At 39.6% G+C, this 15385-nt stretch overlaps 1 protein-coding gene across 1 annotated transcript in view; it reads left to right on the top strand.

Moving 5' to 3' along the window:
* CADPS (calcium dependent secretion activator) overlaps nucleotides 1–14590 on the top strand; it is a 741642-nt gene extending 727052 nt beyond the window's left edge. The window contains exons 30-31 of the mRNA XM_042780468.1: nucleotides 11087–11191; nucleotides 14411–14590. Coding sequence (XP_042636402.1) covers nucleotides 11087–11191; nucleotides 14411–14590 — 285 coding nt within the window. The remainder of the gene's footprint in view (nucleotides 1–11086; nucleotides 11192–14410) is intronic.
* Nucleotides 14591–15385: the final 795 nt, after the last annotated feature.

Genomic DNA, 15385 nt, shown 5'->3' with positions numbered 1-15385 from the left:
ATTCCAGGTAAGAATATGATTATATTGCTACATTTTCAAACTTTCTTAAGCAAAGTTTCCTTTTCAGTATGGAAAGTGATATTTATCTTTTCTCTTTTTATAATAGCATTTACTCTGCTGGTGGAAATGGTAGAGGCATAGCATTTGCTTTCTGAGTTGAAGTAACATTTACAATTACAACTCACACAAGAGTCTCCGTGTTCCCATCATACATACCTTCCTGTCCTTAAGTAAAACTTGTTTTTCTTATTTGAAGACAGTAAACTATTTAAGTGATATCTTATTATTATTAGGAAAGAAAACCTTTTGGACACAATCACGCCTCCTCACACATGACCCCAGCCTTATTGAGATGTGGGGCTGGGTAGGATGAAAGAGGGTTTTGTGACTTGTTGGGTTTCATACAGTCTGATTGATTCAGAAGCAACAAACTCATTTCCAGTCTGGCGTTGGCTGGCTTATAAAGCTCACTAAGACTGCCAACAAGTTAACCAAACAATTTAAAAAAAAAACACAGAATGTGTCTTCCGGGAGAGAGACCCCATATAGCTCATGGAAGCTAAGCTTGGAATTAAACTCTCCTGCTTGATTTGCTTCTAGAAAGTACCCATTAGGACTCTTATCTCCTCTTGACCTTTCCCCAGGCAACTAATATTGATAAGTTTTACTTGGGTTAGAAGGCAGTGATGTATTGAATCAGGAGGAGTCCAAGTATAGAATCATCATTTTGATCATTCATTTGAAATTTTGGTGCTAACGAGCTTCTTATTGTTGGATAGCTCCCTACATTTCAGGTTTAGAGAGCTGAAAATTGATCTTGAATAGATAACTGATTGTCACAAAAAAAAAAAAAAGAAGAAGAAGAAGATATTATTTAGGCCTTTTCTGTTGTTGTGTGCCATCAAGTCATTTCCAACTCAGCAACCCTGTAGGAGAGAGTAGATCTGCCCCCTAGGGATTCCAAGGCTATAATTTTTACAAAAGCAAATCACCAGATCTTTCTTCGATGGAGCCTCTGGGTGAGTTGGAACCACCAGCTTTTCAGTTAGCAGCCAAGTGTTTAACCATTTGTGCTACTAGGGCTTCTTAGGCCCCTTCTAAGGGGGTTAAAATAATATTACCCCCAAATGCTTGGTTCCATACATGTTCATATATATATATATATATATATATATATATATATATATATAAACCCAACCTTACTGCCACCGAATCTGACTCATAGTGACCCCTCCTTGGTTTTCTGAGGTGGTATCTCTATGAAAGTAGATTGCCCAATCTTCCTTCTGAGGAGTGGCTAGAGGGTTTGAACCACCAGCCTTCTGTTTAGCAGTTAAATTCCTTAGGCACTATGCCACCAAAGCTCCCTGTTCTTAGATGAGAAGCAAAAATTTTAAGCAGTAGCAATTTAAATTTTTTTTGTTACTATTTCTTTTCTACTATTTCTTCTCACGAGAAGAGACTAAACGCAAAAGAGTAGCTGAATATTCTTAAAAGCAGGTTGTAGCTAGCTCTCGTCTCTGAACCCACAGTCTTGACAAAGTGGTCTTGGACTTTGGGTCTTCAAGGGGATTCAATTCAGATTTTAGGACCTTTTAGCCTTAAATAGTTATAGTACAAGATAGCTTGAAAAGACTTGAGTGATAGAGATTTTTAGGCATCCAAATAATTGCAGATGTAAAAAAGAAAAAAACTTTACACTCACTCAAAAGAAATATTTCAAGCAACCAGAAATGTCATTCTAATTATATGTACCCTCTTATGGTGGTGTCTGGGCTTTGTGCTGTTAGCTGAGCGTCCTCAAGCTTTGACTGGGAAATACCCATTTCTAAGAGCTATTGTTTTGGTGGATCAAATCTTGAGTTACAGCAACATTCAAGCAAGGCAAAACATGGCACCTTTCAATGGTGTACCCATTTTTTAAAAAAACATTCAGCTAATTCACCCTTTCCAGAAAGTGTTTATTCAGCCGTTGGAGCTTTGACAAATCCTAAAGCTTGCTATGCACTGTGTCCAGTCATTCACTACTTTGCCTCCTTCACATAGATGACTTGAACATGCCAGGGTTTCTTAGTCAAACCCTCTCTGAATCTTTGATTAGAGCATCAAATACAACAAGATCCCTGGAGACCATTGGCCCCAAGAGCTGTGGAGTTGGTGGCTTGGGTAAATGAAGCTACGGGTATTTTGGCAGAAGTGTAAAGAAACCTTGGCTGAAGATTTTCACATGCTCTTGAATTACCCAACTTGTAAGGAAGAAATATGTATGGAAAACCTTCAAACATTAAAGATTTCATTACAGTATTTCAGTGCAACAAATTGTAGGTTGTTGGGGTTTTTTTTCCCCCCCAACTAATAACAACCCATTTTTGTCACAAAAAAAAAACAAAGTGAAGAATATAGTCACATAGGTGTGGTCATGGTATTGTGTTTCTCTTTGACCCCTTGCCAACAAGAATGTTATTTCTTTATTAGACACGCTAGGCAAGGTGCTGAAGCAATTACTCTCATGTGTGGCTGTACTGAGTTGAAGAAAAGGTACTTTCCAGAGAAAAGATAAAAATCCTCCAGCATTCACTGTGCCTCTTCAGTCCAGAAATACAGATTGGCTACCAAGAGGTTACCAGCTCACTAGTTCTCTCAGGCAGTTTGTGAACAATGACAGCTGCTCAGAAGAATTTGCACAACGCTGACTAGCTCACACTTAGGAAGATATGATTTCTTATTCGTGAAGCAAGGTGGTATAGTGTGCTAAGCTAATAACAGCTAATACTTAGTATGTGCCTAGCACTGTTGTAAAGGTGCCCTGGTGGCACAGTGGTTAAATGTTCAGCTGTTAACTGGAAGACTGGCAGTTCAAACCCACCCAGTGGCTCTTTGGGAGGAAAGACCTGGCAATCTGCTCATGTAAAGATTACACCTAGAAAACCCTGTGGGGTAATTCTACTCTGTCACATGGCATCATTATGCATCAAAAATCAACTTAATGGCACATAACAACAGCACTGTTGTAAGCACACCACACATATTAGCTCATTTTATTCCCATTTAGCAGATGAGAAAACTGAGGCACAGAGAGGTCAAGGGATTTCTCAAGATTCGAATGCAGGAGGTCTGGTTCCAGTGTCTGTTAGTCACTAGGCTACACTGCCTCTTGGATGTGAGTCTCTCAGACTCTTGAGTCCAGGCTCCATATCCCTCTTGCTGTTAGGCCATTCTATCTCTCTGAGTCTCAATTTTCTCACCTGTAAAATGAGTCTATGATTATAATAAAGACACTGTAGAGTTTGACTATGACCTGCCCATGCATTTGTGGCTTGAACTTTGCTTGTTTGGTATGTATGGCTTGAACATGCCAGTTTCAATGGAAATGCTTGTTTAAAAATGATGCAAAACAGAACCAAATTCCTAATGAATTCCAAGTACCATTCAGGGTGAGTTATAAGTTTTTAATCAAAGAAAGAATGTGGGAGATGTATGTTTACAGGTGGCGTGACTATTGGTCCTTAGGCTAATACCACGTTTTTGTTTTTGTTTTTTAAGAAATCATGTTTATGATATTGAGCTAAGTATTATCCTCACCTATAGACACAAATGTTTTGTGTGTGCAGTAATGTATGTGTGTCTTGCTAAAAGAATGCATGTTGTACTTCCATAAATTCTTCTTTTAAAAGGAAAAAAGCAACACAGGAAGATCTGTGTTTTTGCACGGTGGTTAACTTCTCAACTGCTAACCAAAAGGTCAGTGGTTCGAACCCAGTAGGCACTCCATGGGAGAAAGATGAAGCAGTCTGCTGCCATAAAGATTTATCACCATGGAAACCCTATGGAGCAGTTCTACTCTGTTCTATAGGATCAATACAAGTTGAAATCTACTAAACGGCAGTGGGTTTGGCTTTTTGGTTTGGTGTAGTCGTTGGATTTGTGATTGTCCCTAAAATTGTCTCTTTTGGATTCCCTCTGGATGACGTCTTATTTCATTTCATGAGACAAGTTTCTTCTGACAAGACAAGGCTGTACTATTTCATTCTGCCTAATCACTAATGAAAATGTATAATTTTTCAGAATTGACATTTCGATCCATATTATAACCTTGTATCTCTAAAACTCTGCTAAGGGAATTCAATCCATGCGAGAAATGCAGCTTTTCTAGTTGTATCTCTCCTTGCAAATTCAAACTGCCAGTGAGAGCCTTCTCTCAGTTGTACTTGCTGAGTTACCAACCTAAAATACAATTAGAAATCAGGTGGGATGTGTTGTCATCAGTTGCCAGCAAGTTGATTCCAACTCATGACAGCAGAACTGCTCCATTGGGCTTTGGAGGTTGTAACCTTTCAGAGGACAGTCAACAGGCTTGTCTTTTGAAATGGTTTCAAGTCACCAAAACTTTCAGCCACTAGTAGAGTGCTTAATTGTTTGTGTCACCCAGAGAGTCCCAAAAGCAAAGACTAAACCCACTACTCATCAGGAGCCAGAGTAGAACTGCCTCATAGGATTTCCAAGGCTATATATCTTTATGGAAGCAGACTGCCTCATCTTTCTCCCGCAGAGCGGCTGTTGGGTTCGAACAACTGAGTTTCTGGTGAGCAGCTCTGTGCTTTACCACTGCACCACCAAAGCTCCTTCAGAAACTCCCAGGTAGGATTAAGCAAAACCAAAACAAACCTGTTGCTATTGAGTCGATTCTGGCTTATAACTACCCTATAGGACTGAGTAGAACTTCCCCATGAGGTTTCCAAGGTTGTAATCTTTATGGGAGCAGACTGCCTCATCTTTCTTCCACAGAGCCACTGGTGGGTTGAAACTGCTAACCTTCTGGTTAACAGGCAAGCACTTAACCACTGCACCACCAAGGCTTTTAGGTAGGACTTAGGAAAAAAAAAAAAAAAAAACACATGTTGATTCTAGCTCAACTTTTTCTAATCATTTCCCTGAAGGGTCAGCAACGGTTATCTCTCATCCATTAATTCTTTAAGGCCATTGAGTGGTTTTCCATGGGAATACCCCTGATACCTCAACTCTGTTTAGTAACTTTGTAAGCTCATAAAAAGCAGAACTCAGTCAACAACAAGCTCAGCTAAGGCTCTGAGGGAGACAGGTTCAATAGCATTGTTCTACCCACACACTTCTCCTTTGAGCTGAATGGTTTTGCTAAGGAGACGCCTAGAACTAGAGCTGTTTCTACGTAAACAATCCATTATTTTTAAATTATTGAGTTGGATGCAGTCAAACAGCTCATAAAGATATAGTAGTAAATAACCAACTTGAAACCTGCATGACCACTTAATAGTTCTGAGATCATGCTGCTTATTTAACCTATCTATGCCCTTTTTCGGAAACCCAAGGAGGGGTGGGTCCCTTGAGTCGGGTCCGACTCGATGGCACATAACAACAACAACATGCCCTTTTTCTCATCTACAAAATGGGGCTGTTCATGGTGCCAACCTCTTAAGAGTTCAGCATAGTGATTAAATTATATAGTGCTTGCAGAGTGCTTAACACAGTGCCGGCTCATCCCAAGGGCTCAGTGTTCAGTGAAGTTAACTGCTTTTATTAATGGTGTATGCGTGCTGTGCTAAATGGTATTTTGTTAAAAAAACAATAGACTCTGAAGTTGTATAGAATAGTCTGACTGAGGGCTTGGGTGAGTTAAGGGACTATATTGCCCTTGAGATTAATGAGTCTAGAAAAACAGAGTAGTCCTATCTCATTTTGGTCTCTATTCCTTGTTTCCAGTGCTACTCACCAGATAGAAGGCTTGATCTGTAAACCAATGAACCACTAATAGTAAGATCTCCTGAGGCCATGAAATTCATATCTAGAAGGAGAATTAAACCTCATATAGGTGGTGGTGGTAGAAGAAATAACCACAGTAGTAATCACTGTAGAAAAGCTCTATATTTCTGATTAAGGATTTTCCAAATCTGAGTCAAAGTCCATTTTCTGGGACCCTTCTATTGTCCAGTGAGGTATTAATGATACATTTTATCTCTCAATCCTGCATTCCTTCTAGGGGATAGAGTTTCCAGGGGAAAAGTGAACCAGGGCAGGTACTAGCGAGAAGTGAATGAGGCATTCATCTTGGTTGTAACATTTAAGACGGAGCCAAAAATTATAGCTATTACGATAAATAATAAGTTTAATGTAAATATTTTTAAAATAGAAATTGATGAGAAAAAAAATCCAGGATGAATACAATATCAAAGTCTGATGCTGCAGTTGCATGACCCTGACTCACTCACCTCACCCTAAACCCAGCTGTAATGAACTCCTCTGCTACAAAGGAGACATTTTATTTGTAAGGATTTCTCTGCATGGTGTCAGCGTGTTTATAGGGCAGAATGTGAGTATATCTGCATGTTAATGAGCTAAGCTTCTACAACAAATGGATCAAGAACATTCCTTTGTACATCGAAAGTGTATCTGTTATGTATCTGAGAGTGATAATAACAATAGTGGCTAAGTTTTATTGAGCACTTACTATGTGACAGGCACTCTGCCAGGCACTTTACATAAATAATCTTTTAAGAATCACAGTAATCCTAGGAAGTAGGTACTGTTATTAACCCAGGAGGGGACTGAAGATTAGAGAATTAAGTAGCTTGCTTGAGGTTATCCAGCTAGCACATGGGGCCGCCATGAGTCAGAATCAACTCCAGGGCAGACAATAACAACAAGTAGCCAATACAGGCTGAAGTTGTAATGTATCCTCTCAGGATGTAAGAAATCTCCCATTGTTTGTCTGAATTCTTTTAATCCAAAATTTCAATCTAGCTCAGTATAGTCTAGAATGTGCTTTATCATACCCAAGATAGTTTTACAGCTTTGCGCTAGGAACTACCACAAAGCGGCTTGACAACATAATTGCATTTGGTGAGAGATAGTGATATATCATTTAAAACATACATACAATTCCAGAAATATTCCAGCGGGAATAATTTCCACCACCACCAAAAGGCTTTCCCTGGTAACTTGTTCTGATTCTTCCCTTGTTTTCTCTCAGGTTGAGGAATTGAGACAAGAAGGAAGAGATGATGATTGTGATGATGGTGGTGGTGGTACCTGTGGTGACAGCTGCAGCTACTGACATTTGTTGAGGCCTTATTATGTGCCAAGTACTGCCATTATCTCATTTAATCACTATAAAGAGTCTATGGAAGGCTAATTAATCCCCATTCTATAATAAGGAAACTGAGTCTCTGAGAATGTAAGTAACTTGTCTAAGATCCCAAATCCAGGTCTGTATTAAGACCTGTGCTCTTAACCACTTTCAACTCCTTTCAAATACTCTACTCACTGCCATCAAGTCGTTTCCAACTCACAGTGACCCCTCCTTGGGTTTCTGAGGCATAATCTCTACAGAAGTAGATTGCCCAGTCTTCCTTCTGAGGAATGGCTGGTGAGTTTGAATGATCAGCCTTCTGGTTAGCAGTCAAATGCCTTAGGCATTACGCTACCAGAGTCCCCTTTGGTTCCTTTCAAACAAAGCCTTCGTATCTGGTTGCAGCTACTGGAGGAGCAAACCCTTCCCAACAGCCCTGTTATTAGGCAGGGCATAGATATGATGGGTGTGTTCAGAGTCCCAAGTCTAAAATCTTCACAGAATTCTCCCCAGAGAGTATATTTTAAAGATTCCCAGAGTATTAAGGATTTTATCTCTCTGCTGATTTTTTTAGGATTTAAGCAACCTTATTCAGGAAATCTTAAAGCCATATACCTAAACTAGATAGAGGCAGCAAAGGAGGTGTGATTATACTTAAATATTTAGTACATGTTATGTTGTCAGCTCACTATTTTGATTCTATGGGTTTAGAATACATTTTTCCAAAATTTGAGTGCCCAGGTGTTAGAATAGCTCGGAAAAAGGCATATTTGAACCAAAGACAAAACAAAATGAGGACTCTAAAAATGTTTTATTAATTTCCTCTTTTAAAGAGTCATAACAAATCTGCTGCATTAGCATCGATCTCAAATAAAGCAAACCTGATTAATAAGCACTGTGAGCCCCATGAGGAAGAGCAAGGATAACCCAGACACCCAGTAGTATGTTGATAAATGTTTAACCCCTGGCTTTCTGGGACGGGAAAGACCAGGTTTGCAGCCTTTGCTGATATACATGGTGTAATACTCCCACTATGGCCTATTTCTAGCTAGCTATCTGATATCCCTGAAGAGTTGGGAAGAGATGCATCATGTCCACTCTCATGACCAGCAAAATGTTAATCCAGTGTCTATCCTAGGGAACTGCCACTTCTGGATTCACAGGCTGTGTGACCATGGGCAAGCCAGTTCACCTCGCTAGGCCTTTGTTTGCTTCTCTGCGAAGGAAAATATGGAAGATCCCTTTTACCTCTAACATTTTAAAGTTGTAGACGCCATTGCCTCCTACTTTCTGTGACATCCAAATGCCTTTAAGCGCCTTTCTGGAAAACTAAGTTAGCGCTGTGCTGCATCCAAAAGTGCCTCCAATTTCATCTACTGAGCATACGGTTTGGAAAGGAGTGCCTTACTCCCTTTTGCCTCTTTAAATGTGTAGCCAATGGGGCATCATACATTTTTTACACTTCTTTTGCTAGATGTGAGATCCAGGAGGGAAAGCATGGATGTTCCAGGGCTTTCTTGCTCTCATGGAGTGGGAATCTGTGATTGTGCTGCACTGATCCGTTGCCGTATGCATTTCCTACCTCCCTACCCTTTCAGCAACAGAGCAAACGTGTTGATATCGTTCTGCCTTTTTATTTATTATTATTATTATTTTACTAACCAAATGCCATTTGCAAGAATGAGAGATGGTTACATAAAATGCAAGGGGGCTCTGCAGCATTTTTTTTTTCCTGAAAGGTGGCATGTCTCTCAGCAAAGAGAAAAAGGCATGTCGCACAAGGCTTGCTGGCAGTGATATCAGCCAGCGCGGTTTGCCTGTTGTCACAGCCAAAGCAAAATGCCACCTCTGCCTAGAAGCCAGAGTGCCACATTCTTCTTTTGTGTCCCTGAGATTCAGCCATCCTAAAGCCCTGGGGGCGTGGGTTTGGCCAGGACAGGATTCCGTGAAGGTCATCTTCCAACCTCGGGAGGTGTTGGGGGTAGGGGAAGCATTGCCCATGACCCTCAAAATAGATTATCTGGGCCCCAGGTTGCTCTTCATAGTCTAAGGCATGTCAGATGCAGCCAAGGAGAATGGAATTGGTGGCCTGGGGTCAACAGGGAGTCCCCAAATTGCATAGAATAAGCTAGGGCTATAGAAACGCCAGTGACCCAGTGATACTCCTGTCCTGCGCTTCTGAACAAATCCAGCTTCAGTGGCAGCAAGTGCTCCAGAATCCAGGGTAGTTGGCACCAACCCTAAAGACCACTACCAAAAAAAAAAAAAAAAAAGTTCCGGTAAAATGTTCTCGCCCCTAGGGGGGAAAACCTGTCCACGCTGGTAGCAGCTTGACCTTGGAAAACGCCCCTCTCCATGGAGTGAACTGCAATTCTCACGGAAAAAAAAAATCTCCCTCTACCACCTCCACACCCTTCCACCTGCTCCTGGGGAGGGACAGAAGGTTCCTAAAACTGACAGTTTAGAATCCATGATCTTTAAAAGAGCAGAAGTTGGCTGTGAGGCTGCAGAGCTGCATCGGGTTGGGGTAGTGTGGTCTTTGCGGCTGGGCTCCAAAGAGAGCCACGATTGGCTCAGCTGCGCAAGGAGCCCAGAAATGAGAGATTGCAAAGAGGTTTCTGAACGCCATGGCTGAGACTGTGTCGTTTCTTGCAAGGTGAAACTTGGCAGTTATACCTTGCAAGTAAAAACCCAAATTAATTTAAAAAAACGAAAAAGAAGAAGAAAAAAGAAAGAAACAAATTAAGTCAGAAACAAGGCTTCAGTAAAACTGTGAGTGTTAGGCATAAACTGATTTTGGATGATCTTTAGGTGAGAAAGGGTGGAGTTACCATGAGAAACATGTTTTTATTTATGCTTTTTAAATCCTTACTGGTGTGTGATGTGTGTGTGCCTGTGTGCGTGCATGTGTGTATTTGGTTAGCATGAGAACATGCATCATCTGAATTATCTAACCACTCTTCTTTTTTGTGTATAGATCATATATAAGCCCTATAAATAAATATATAGGTCCATCCACACCTTTTCATTTTATTTGTAAATTGTTTGGTATAAGCAGCAGAGCGTAATGAAACCTGGTGAAGTTTAAAAGATTAGATTTTTTTTCATACTGACACTTTATAACACTGTTCATATGTCTCCGAGTGAGATTTATGAATATATGAGCAGTACTGCAAAATTATACCGCACCAGAGACTTCCTGCACCACAGGGGTGGCAGTCTAAAGTGACACAGCTTCAAGCATTTTTCACAGACAAGAAGCAAAATTTAACCCCCTTAAGGGGAAGTATGATTTCAACAGCTTGAAATGAGCTCATTTGTAGATTTTTTCTCTCTTATCTTCCATAATTTTTTGGTGTTAAGATTAAAACAGATTGCAGAGCCAACGTAGGGGCACATAAGCTGCCCAGAGTAGAGTTTTGCCCTTAAAGAGAAACCTTCATTCATTGTCTTTGTCTGGAATATCCCACTAGCGTAAATGAAGGTAAACTTTGCCCTAAATTCCTAGGGCTTTCAGCCTGATTCCCAGAGCTGCATTTAACAAATGGGGTCTGGATTTTTCAGAAGGTAAGTGGCAAGTGACATCATTTGGTTCAGTGAAGAAGCCCCCATCTTTCTGGGCACCTGAGACAATGGCTTTAGGAAATATACAGTTGCTTGAATCTCAACTGAGTAAAATGACCCAATAAAAACGGAAATCAGAAAAGCAACAAGATGGTCTTTATGAATTGACTGTCTACAAAATGTTTATGGTGGGAGAGTTCTGATTTAAATTCCATTTCCAAACGCATCTCTTTTAGGCTGATCCAGCATCTTGTGAGTTGGTACAAGTTAAATGTTCATGATCTCTTTGCTCTCAAATTCTCTTTAACATTCTAGTTTCCTCTTGGAACAGAATGAGGTGCTCAGAAGGGGCCCATTCCCTCTCTGCTCTATAAACTCTCCATGATGTGTTGGCTGGAGAACTTTTGTCTCTTTTTTCAGCAATGGTACAACAGCTCCATGAACGTGATCTGCACCTGGTTGACGGACCGGATGGACTTACAGCTTCACATATATCAATTGAAAACTCTAATTAGGATGGTAAAGGTAAAAGAAAACATAATTATTTTTCTTTACAGATAACTTACCAAAATATGTTTCATTAGCAAGCTGCAGAACTTAACACAGAGAATGGCATTTGACAGATAAAATAAGATGATCTCTTAAGAGTATCTCATGCAAGTCAAACCTATAGAGTGACTTTGGGATGCATGGCTGATTTCTTACACAGACAGCAAAGAAAAATTTAATTAAAAGGAACTGGAACTCTTAATCCAGACTAGAAAGACACTTTATGCATTTGCCATGCAAAAATACTTCAGAGGCCATCATACCATTTGCATTAGACTTTCAAAAGCTGACATTTGGTATCACTAGCTAATCACATCAATTACCAATTACATTTATGGTTTAATTGAATAAAAATTTTGCCACAATTAATTTAATAGAAATATTTACCTCCAGCTATTTCTAAATATGTCCTGTGATAATGATGAAAATGCAAATCAATATTGTTCTCATAGTTAATTGAAGTAGTTTCTCTTACAATGCGTGTATACAATCAAATGTAAAGGATCACAAAGGTGAGATAACATACCCTGAAAGTAGCTTTTTTTCCTGTTCGTGTGTGTGCGCCTTGGACTAATGATAATTATTTCAGCGTGAATTCTCAGTGGTTTACATGAAATAATAAGATCACAGAAGGGGGTAAATACGTTTTTGATCATTTCAGTTTCCATTTGATGCTTCACCATAGAGGGTTTTAAAACATACACATGTAAAAATCTTATTCAAAGCACAGTCTCCTTTAAAATGTTTTAACAATAAAACATAGCTGAATTTCTGTTTCTTAACAGTTTGCCAAAAGTCTCCCTCCTATCCCCCTCTCCCCACTATTTCTTAGTCTCTTGCGGATTAGCAACATTTCACTGAAGGTGCTCGTCTACCCCAGTGCTGACTTAAAACCAATTACTGTTCGGTTGTGTGTAATTAAGGAGAATTATTATCATCTGCATTTGATCTTACAAAGAGTGAGCCCAGGGAAGGTTATAAACAGCAGTATACTGCAATTTTTAAAAAAGCAATATATGTACTTGGACTAGGGACCCAGCCTAATTTTCATATTTTTTACTTCATTTCCTTAAGACAGGCTCGCTGACCTGACCATTTGAATTCCATTTTCTGGGTATAAACACTATTTGGGGAAATTTTCCATTCGACCTTCCTTAGGTGGACATGAGAAGAAGGCATATAATTTGAATATTTTAAAATATCTTTTCATTATTGATATTTCCAGATCTATGTTGTGAATGTTAGAACTTGCTGTATTTTATTAAGAAAACAAATATAAATCGGAGAGATTTATTCTTATCCTTCTGCCAAAAAACACAGGCATGAACCACAAGGAAAGGACACTGAAATGTCATGGCCAAAGGGACCCCTCCACTTTTGCCAAGAGTGGGTGTAGCTTAACTGGTGGGTGCCAAAACACAGAGATAGAAAACAGAAATCACTACCTGCTTGCCAAGCATATCACCCAGAGGTCTCCCTCTCTAGGGCAAACTTCCAAGAATAATTGGCTTCCTTTCTGATTCATTCATTCATTCATTCTTTCATTATTCAGCAAGCATTTACTAGTTTATCCTTGTGATATTAGTGGAACCCTTACTTACTCATTTCAGAACATGGAAGATTAGAAAATGAGTAGATGTGGCCCTTGCCCTTAAAGCATTTAGAATCTAGTTGGAGAACACACGGCTCTAGAATCTGATTAAAGGGGAGAATATTCAAGCTCTTCTACCTTTTTCTCCCTGAATTATTCTGGCAACAGTTATGTTATTCTAAGTGACAAGAACAAAAACAATCAAGCGAATCACCTGGCCATCTGGTGTACACCATGCCTAGCATTTCCTCCGCCTCCTACCCTTTCCCCTCAAGGTTAAGACACAGCTCAGTAGCTACCTAGCTTCCTCCTCTGAGGGGAGCTACAAAGCTTGATGCATAATTAGGATGACCTTATAATTTATATTGTCTAAACTTTTCAGAATGAAAAAGGCACTATTAATAATCAGTCTGGGATAGGCATAAACTGGAAAACAAGACTTGTGGTTTTTCTATCCATAATTTTATGATACTGGACTTCATTAAGCCAAATTGCATTCACTCATTAACTCTACAGTGATTACAACATCTGACCTTCAAGAGGGGTTGACACTGTGATCGCTGACTGCATTAAAAAGAATGCTAAAAACGGAAATTATATTGGGAGTGGCATCAAAGTATGTGAACATCCCTTCTCTTGCACCTTTAGCAAGTTTCCCATATCAATAAAGAGAAACAAATAGCAGAATCAGAAGCTGAAATGATATGCAGTGTGATGAGAAGAATTATAGTTACAGAGAAACCTTTTTTAAAAAATTTATAAAGTAGACAACAGCCAGATGCTTCTGGTCATGTTCAATTAACGCTAAGGGATTTCTAGAGAAACAGTCCCTGGGATACCTAAGGAAATCCGAGAGAAATTGCCTGAAGGAACAAAGAAAGAACTTGTGGCACAGTAATACCAAACCATCATTCTTGAAAAAGAGCCAATTTTTTTCCCTGAGACCATGAAGTTGTGAACAGAATAGACACAGCTCTTTCCCAAGGAGATGAGAAGTGAGTCACATGCCTGCAACATATTGATGAGGCATTAGTGCTCCGTCTTCCCCATAATTGTTGCTGCCCATAATAAGTTCCATATATCAACATACATATGTCTGTCTTGTGAATGAGACAGGGGGATATGGCTCATGCAATTAAAAGCCTCAGAAATACTAAAGACCAGACTGCAACAGAAATCACAAAATACCATAATCACTTGATCCATTATTTATATGTTATAGCCCCTTACACTGTCTATCTTATTATATTATAATAACTTAAGCAAAATAACCAGACCAAAAAAAAAAAAAAAAAAAGGAGAAGGGGGAACCAAAACAATTATGGAACATTTCCCTTTATGGAACTGAATAAACACAGCTTATGTTCTTTGCTTTGTCTCAGCTAATAGTTTATCCTGTCACAATTTCTCATTTTCTGTCATTCAACGATTCTCGATTTTCAGTACAAATGAAACCTGAATATGGTGGCTTTGTAGCTGACAATACATAAAGGGTTACACTTAGCTTCAGGTCAGTGCTCTCACACCCACGCTTGCTTTGCGTCCTCTCCCTTCCCATAGTGGAGATGAGATCCCCCTTATCACTGCATCTTTTCCTTCCTTAGAAAACCTATAGAGATTTCCGATTGCAAGGGGTCCTGGACTCGACCTTAAACAGCAAGACCTATGAAACCATCCGAAACCGTCTTACTGTGGAGGAAGCCACGGCCTCAGTGAGTGAAGGTGGGGGCCTGCAGGGGATCAGCATGAAGGACAGCGACGAGGAAGACGAAGAGGACGATTAGACCATTAGACCATTGGATCCTAGAGCCTGCTGGGAGGGAGCACTGTAACCAATGCATGTCCTTAGTCTGTTAGTTAACCCATTAGGGAATTTTCTGTCAACTCCCATGCCCATGAGATGTTTACCAATACAGTTGCCATTTTAGCTATGTGGTACCAAGATTAGCAAATGACCTTTAAATCCACCGATGCCCCAATTCCATGTCTATATGTTTACAAGCAATATGGAGCACCATTCTTTAAATACTGTTCATGGAGAATACATAATCCAACTGCTAGGTGTGTCCCTATTATAAGTGAAGTTAAGTGATGCTTCATTACTATACTGTGTATACATTGACAGTAAATGGATGTGAGGGCGAGTACACAAACTACTTTCATTTGTGTCATGTACGTGGATGCCAATTATTTAAATGACTACATAAATTAATTTAATTAAGACGCATAGATCTGCTTTGATTTTTGATAAACAAAAAGCAAGGCTCCAATAACAACTTTGGGTTCTTTCTGCCCCCCTAAAGCTAAAATACGAACCCTTTCATTCATCCATGTAGTTAGCCAAAACATCCAAAGGATGTTAACTCATCCTTTCATTCATCCATGTAGTTAGCCAAAAAAAAAAAAAAAGGATGGCTGCATACCAATGGATTGATGCTCTTCAAAGCCACAGCAAGGGCAATCCTATCATGATCTACCATCAAGCACAGTTCAGAGCAACTGTCTTCTGTCACAGTTCATCCTATTAAATGTTAACATTTTGCTTTTAAGTTTCAATAACTATGTATGTAAAAAATAAA

The sequence above is a fragment of the Orycteropus afer genome, unplaced genomic scaffold (assembly GCF_000298275.1).
Source record: "Orycteropus afer afer isolate SDZICR_OR568_19922 unplaced genomic scaffold, OryAfe1.0 scaffold00041, whole genome shotgun sequence".
NCBI lineage: Eukaryota > Metazoa > Chordata > Mammalia > Tubulidentata > Orycteropodidae > Orycteropus > Orycteropus afer.
The sequence above is the reverse complement of the archived record's forward strand: the minus strand, read 5'-3'. Positions and strand labels throughout refer to the sequence as shown.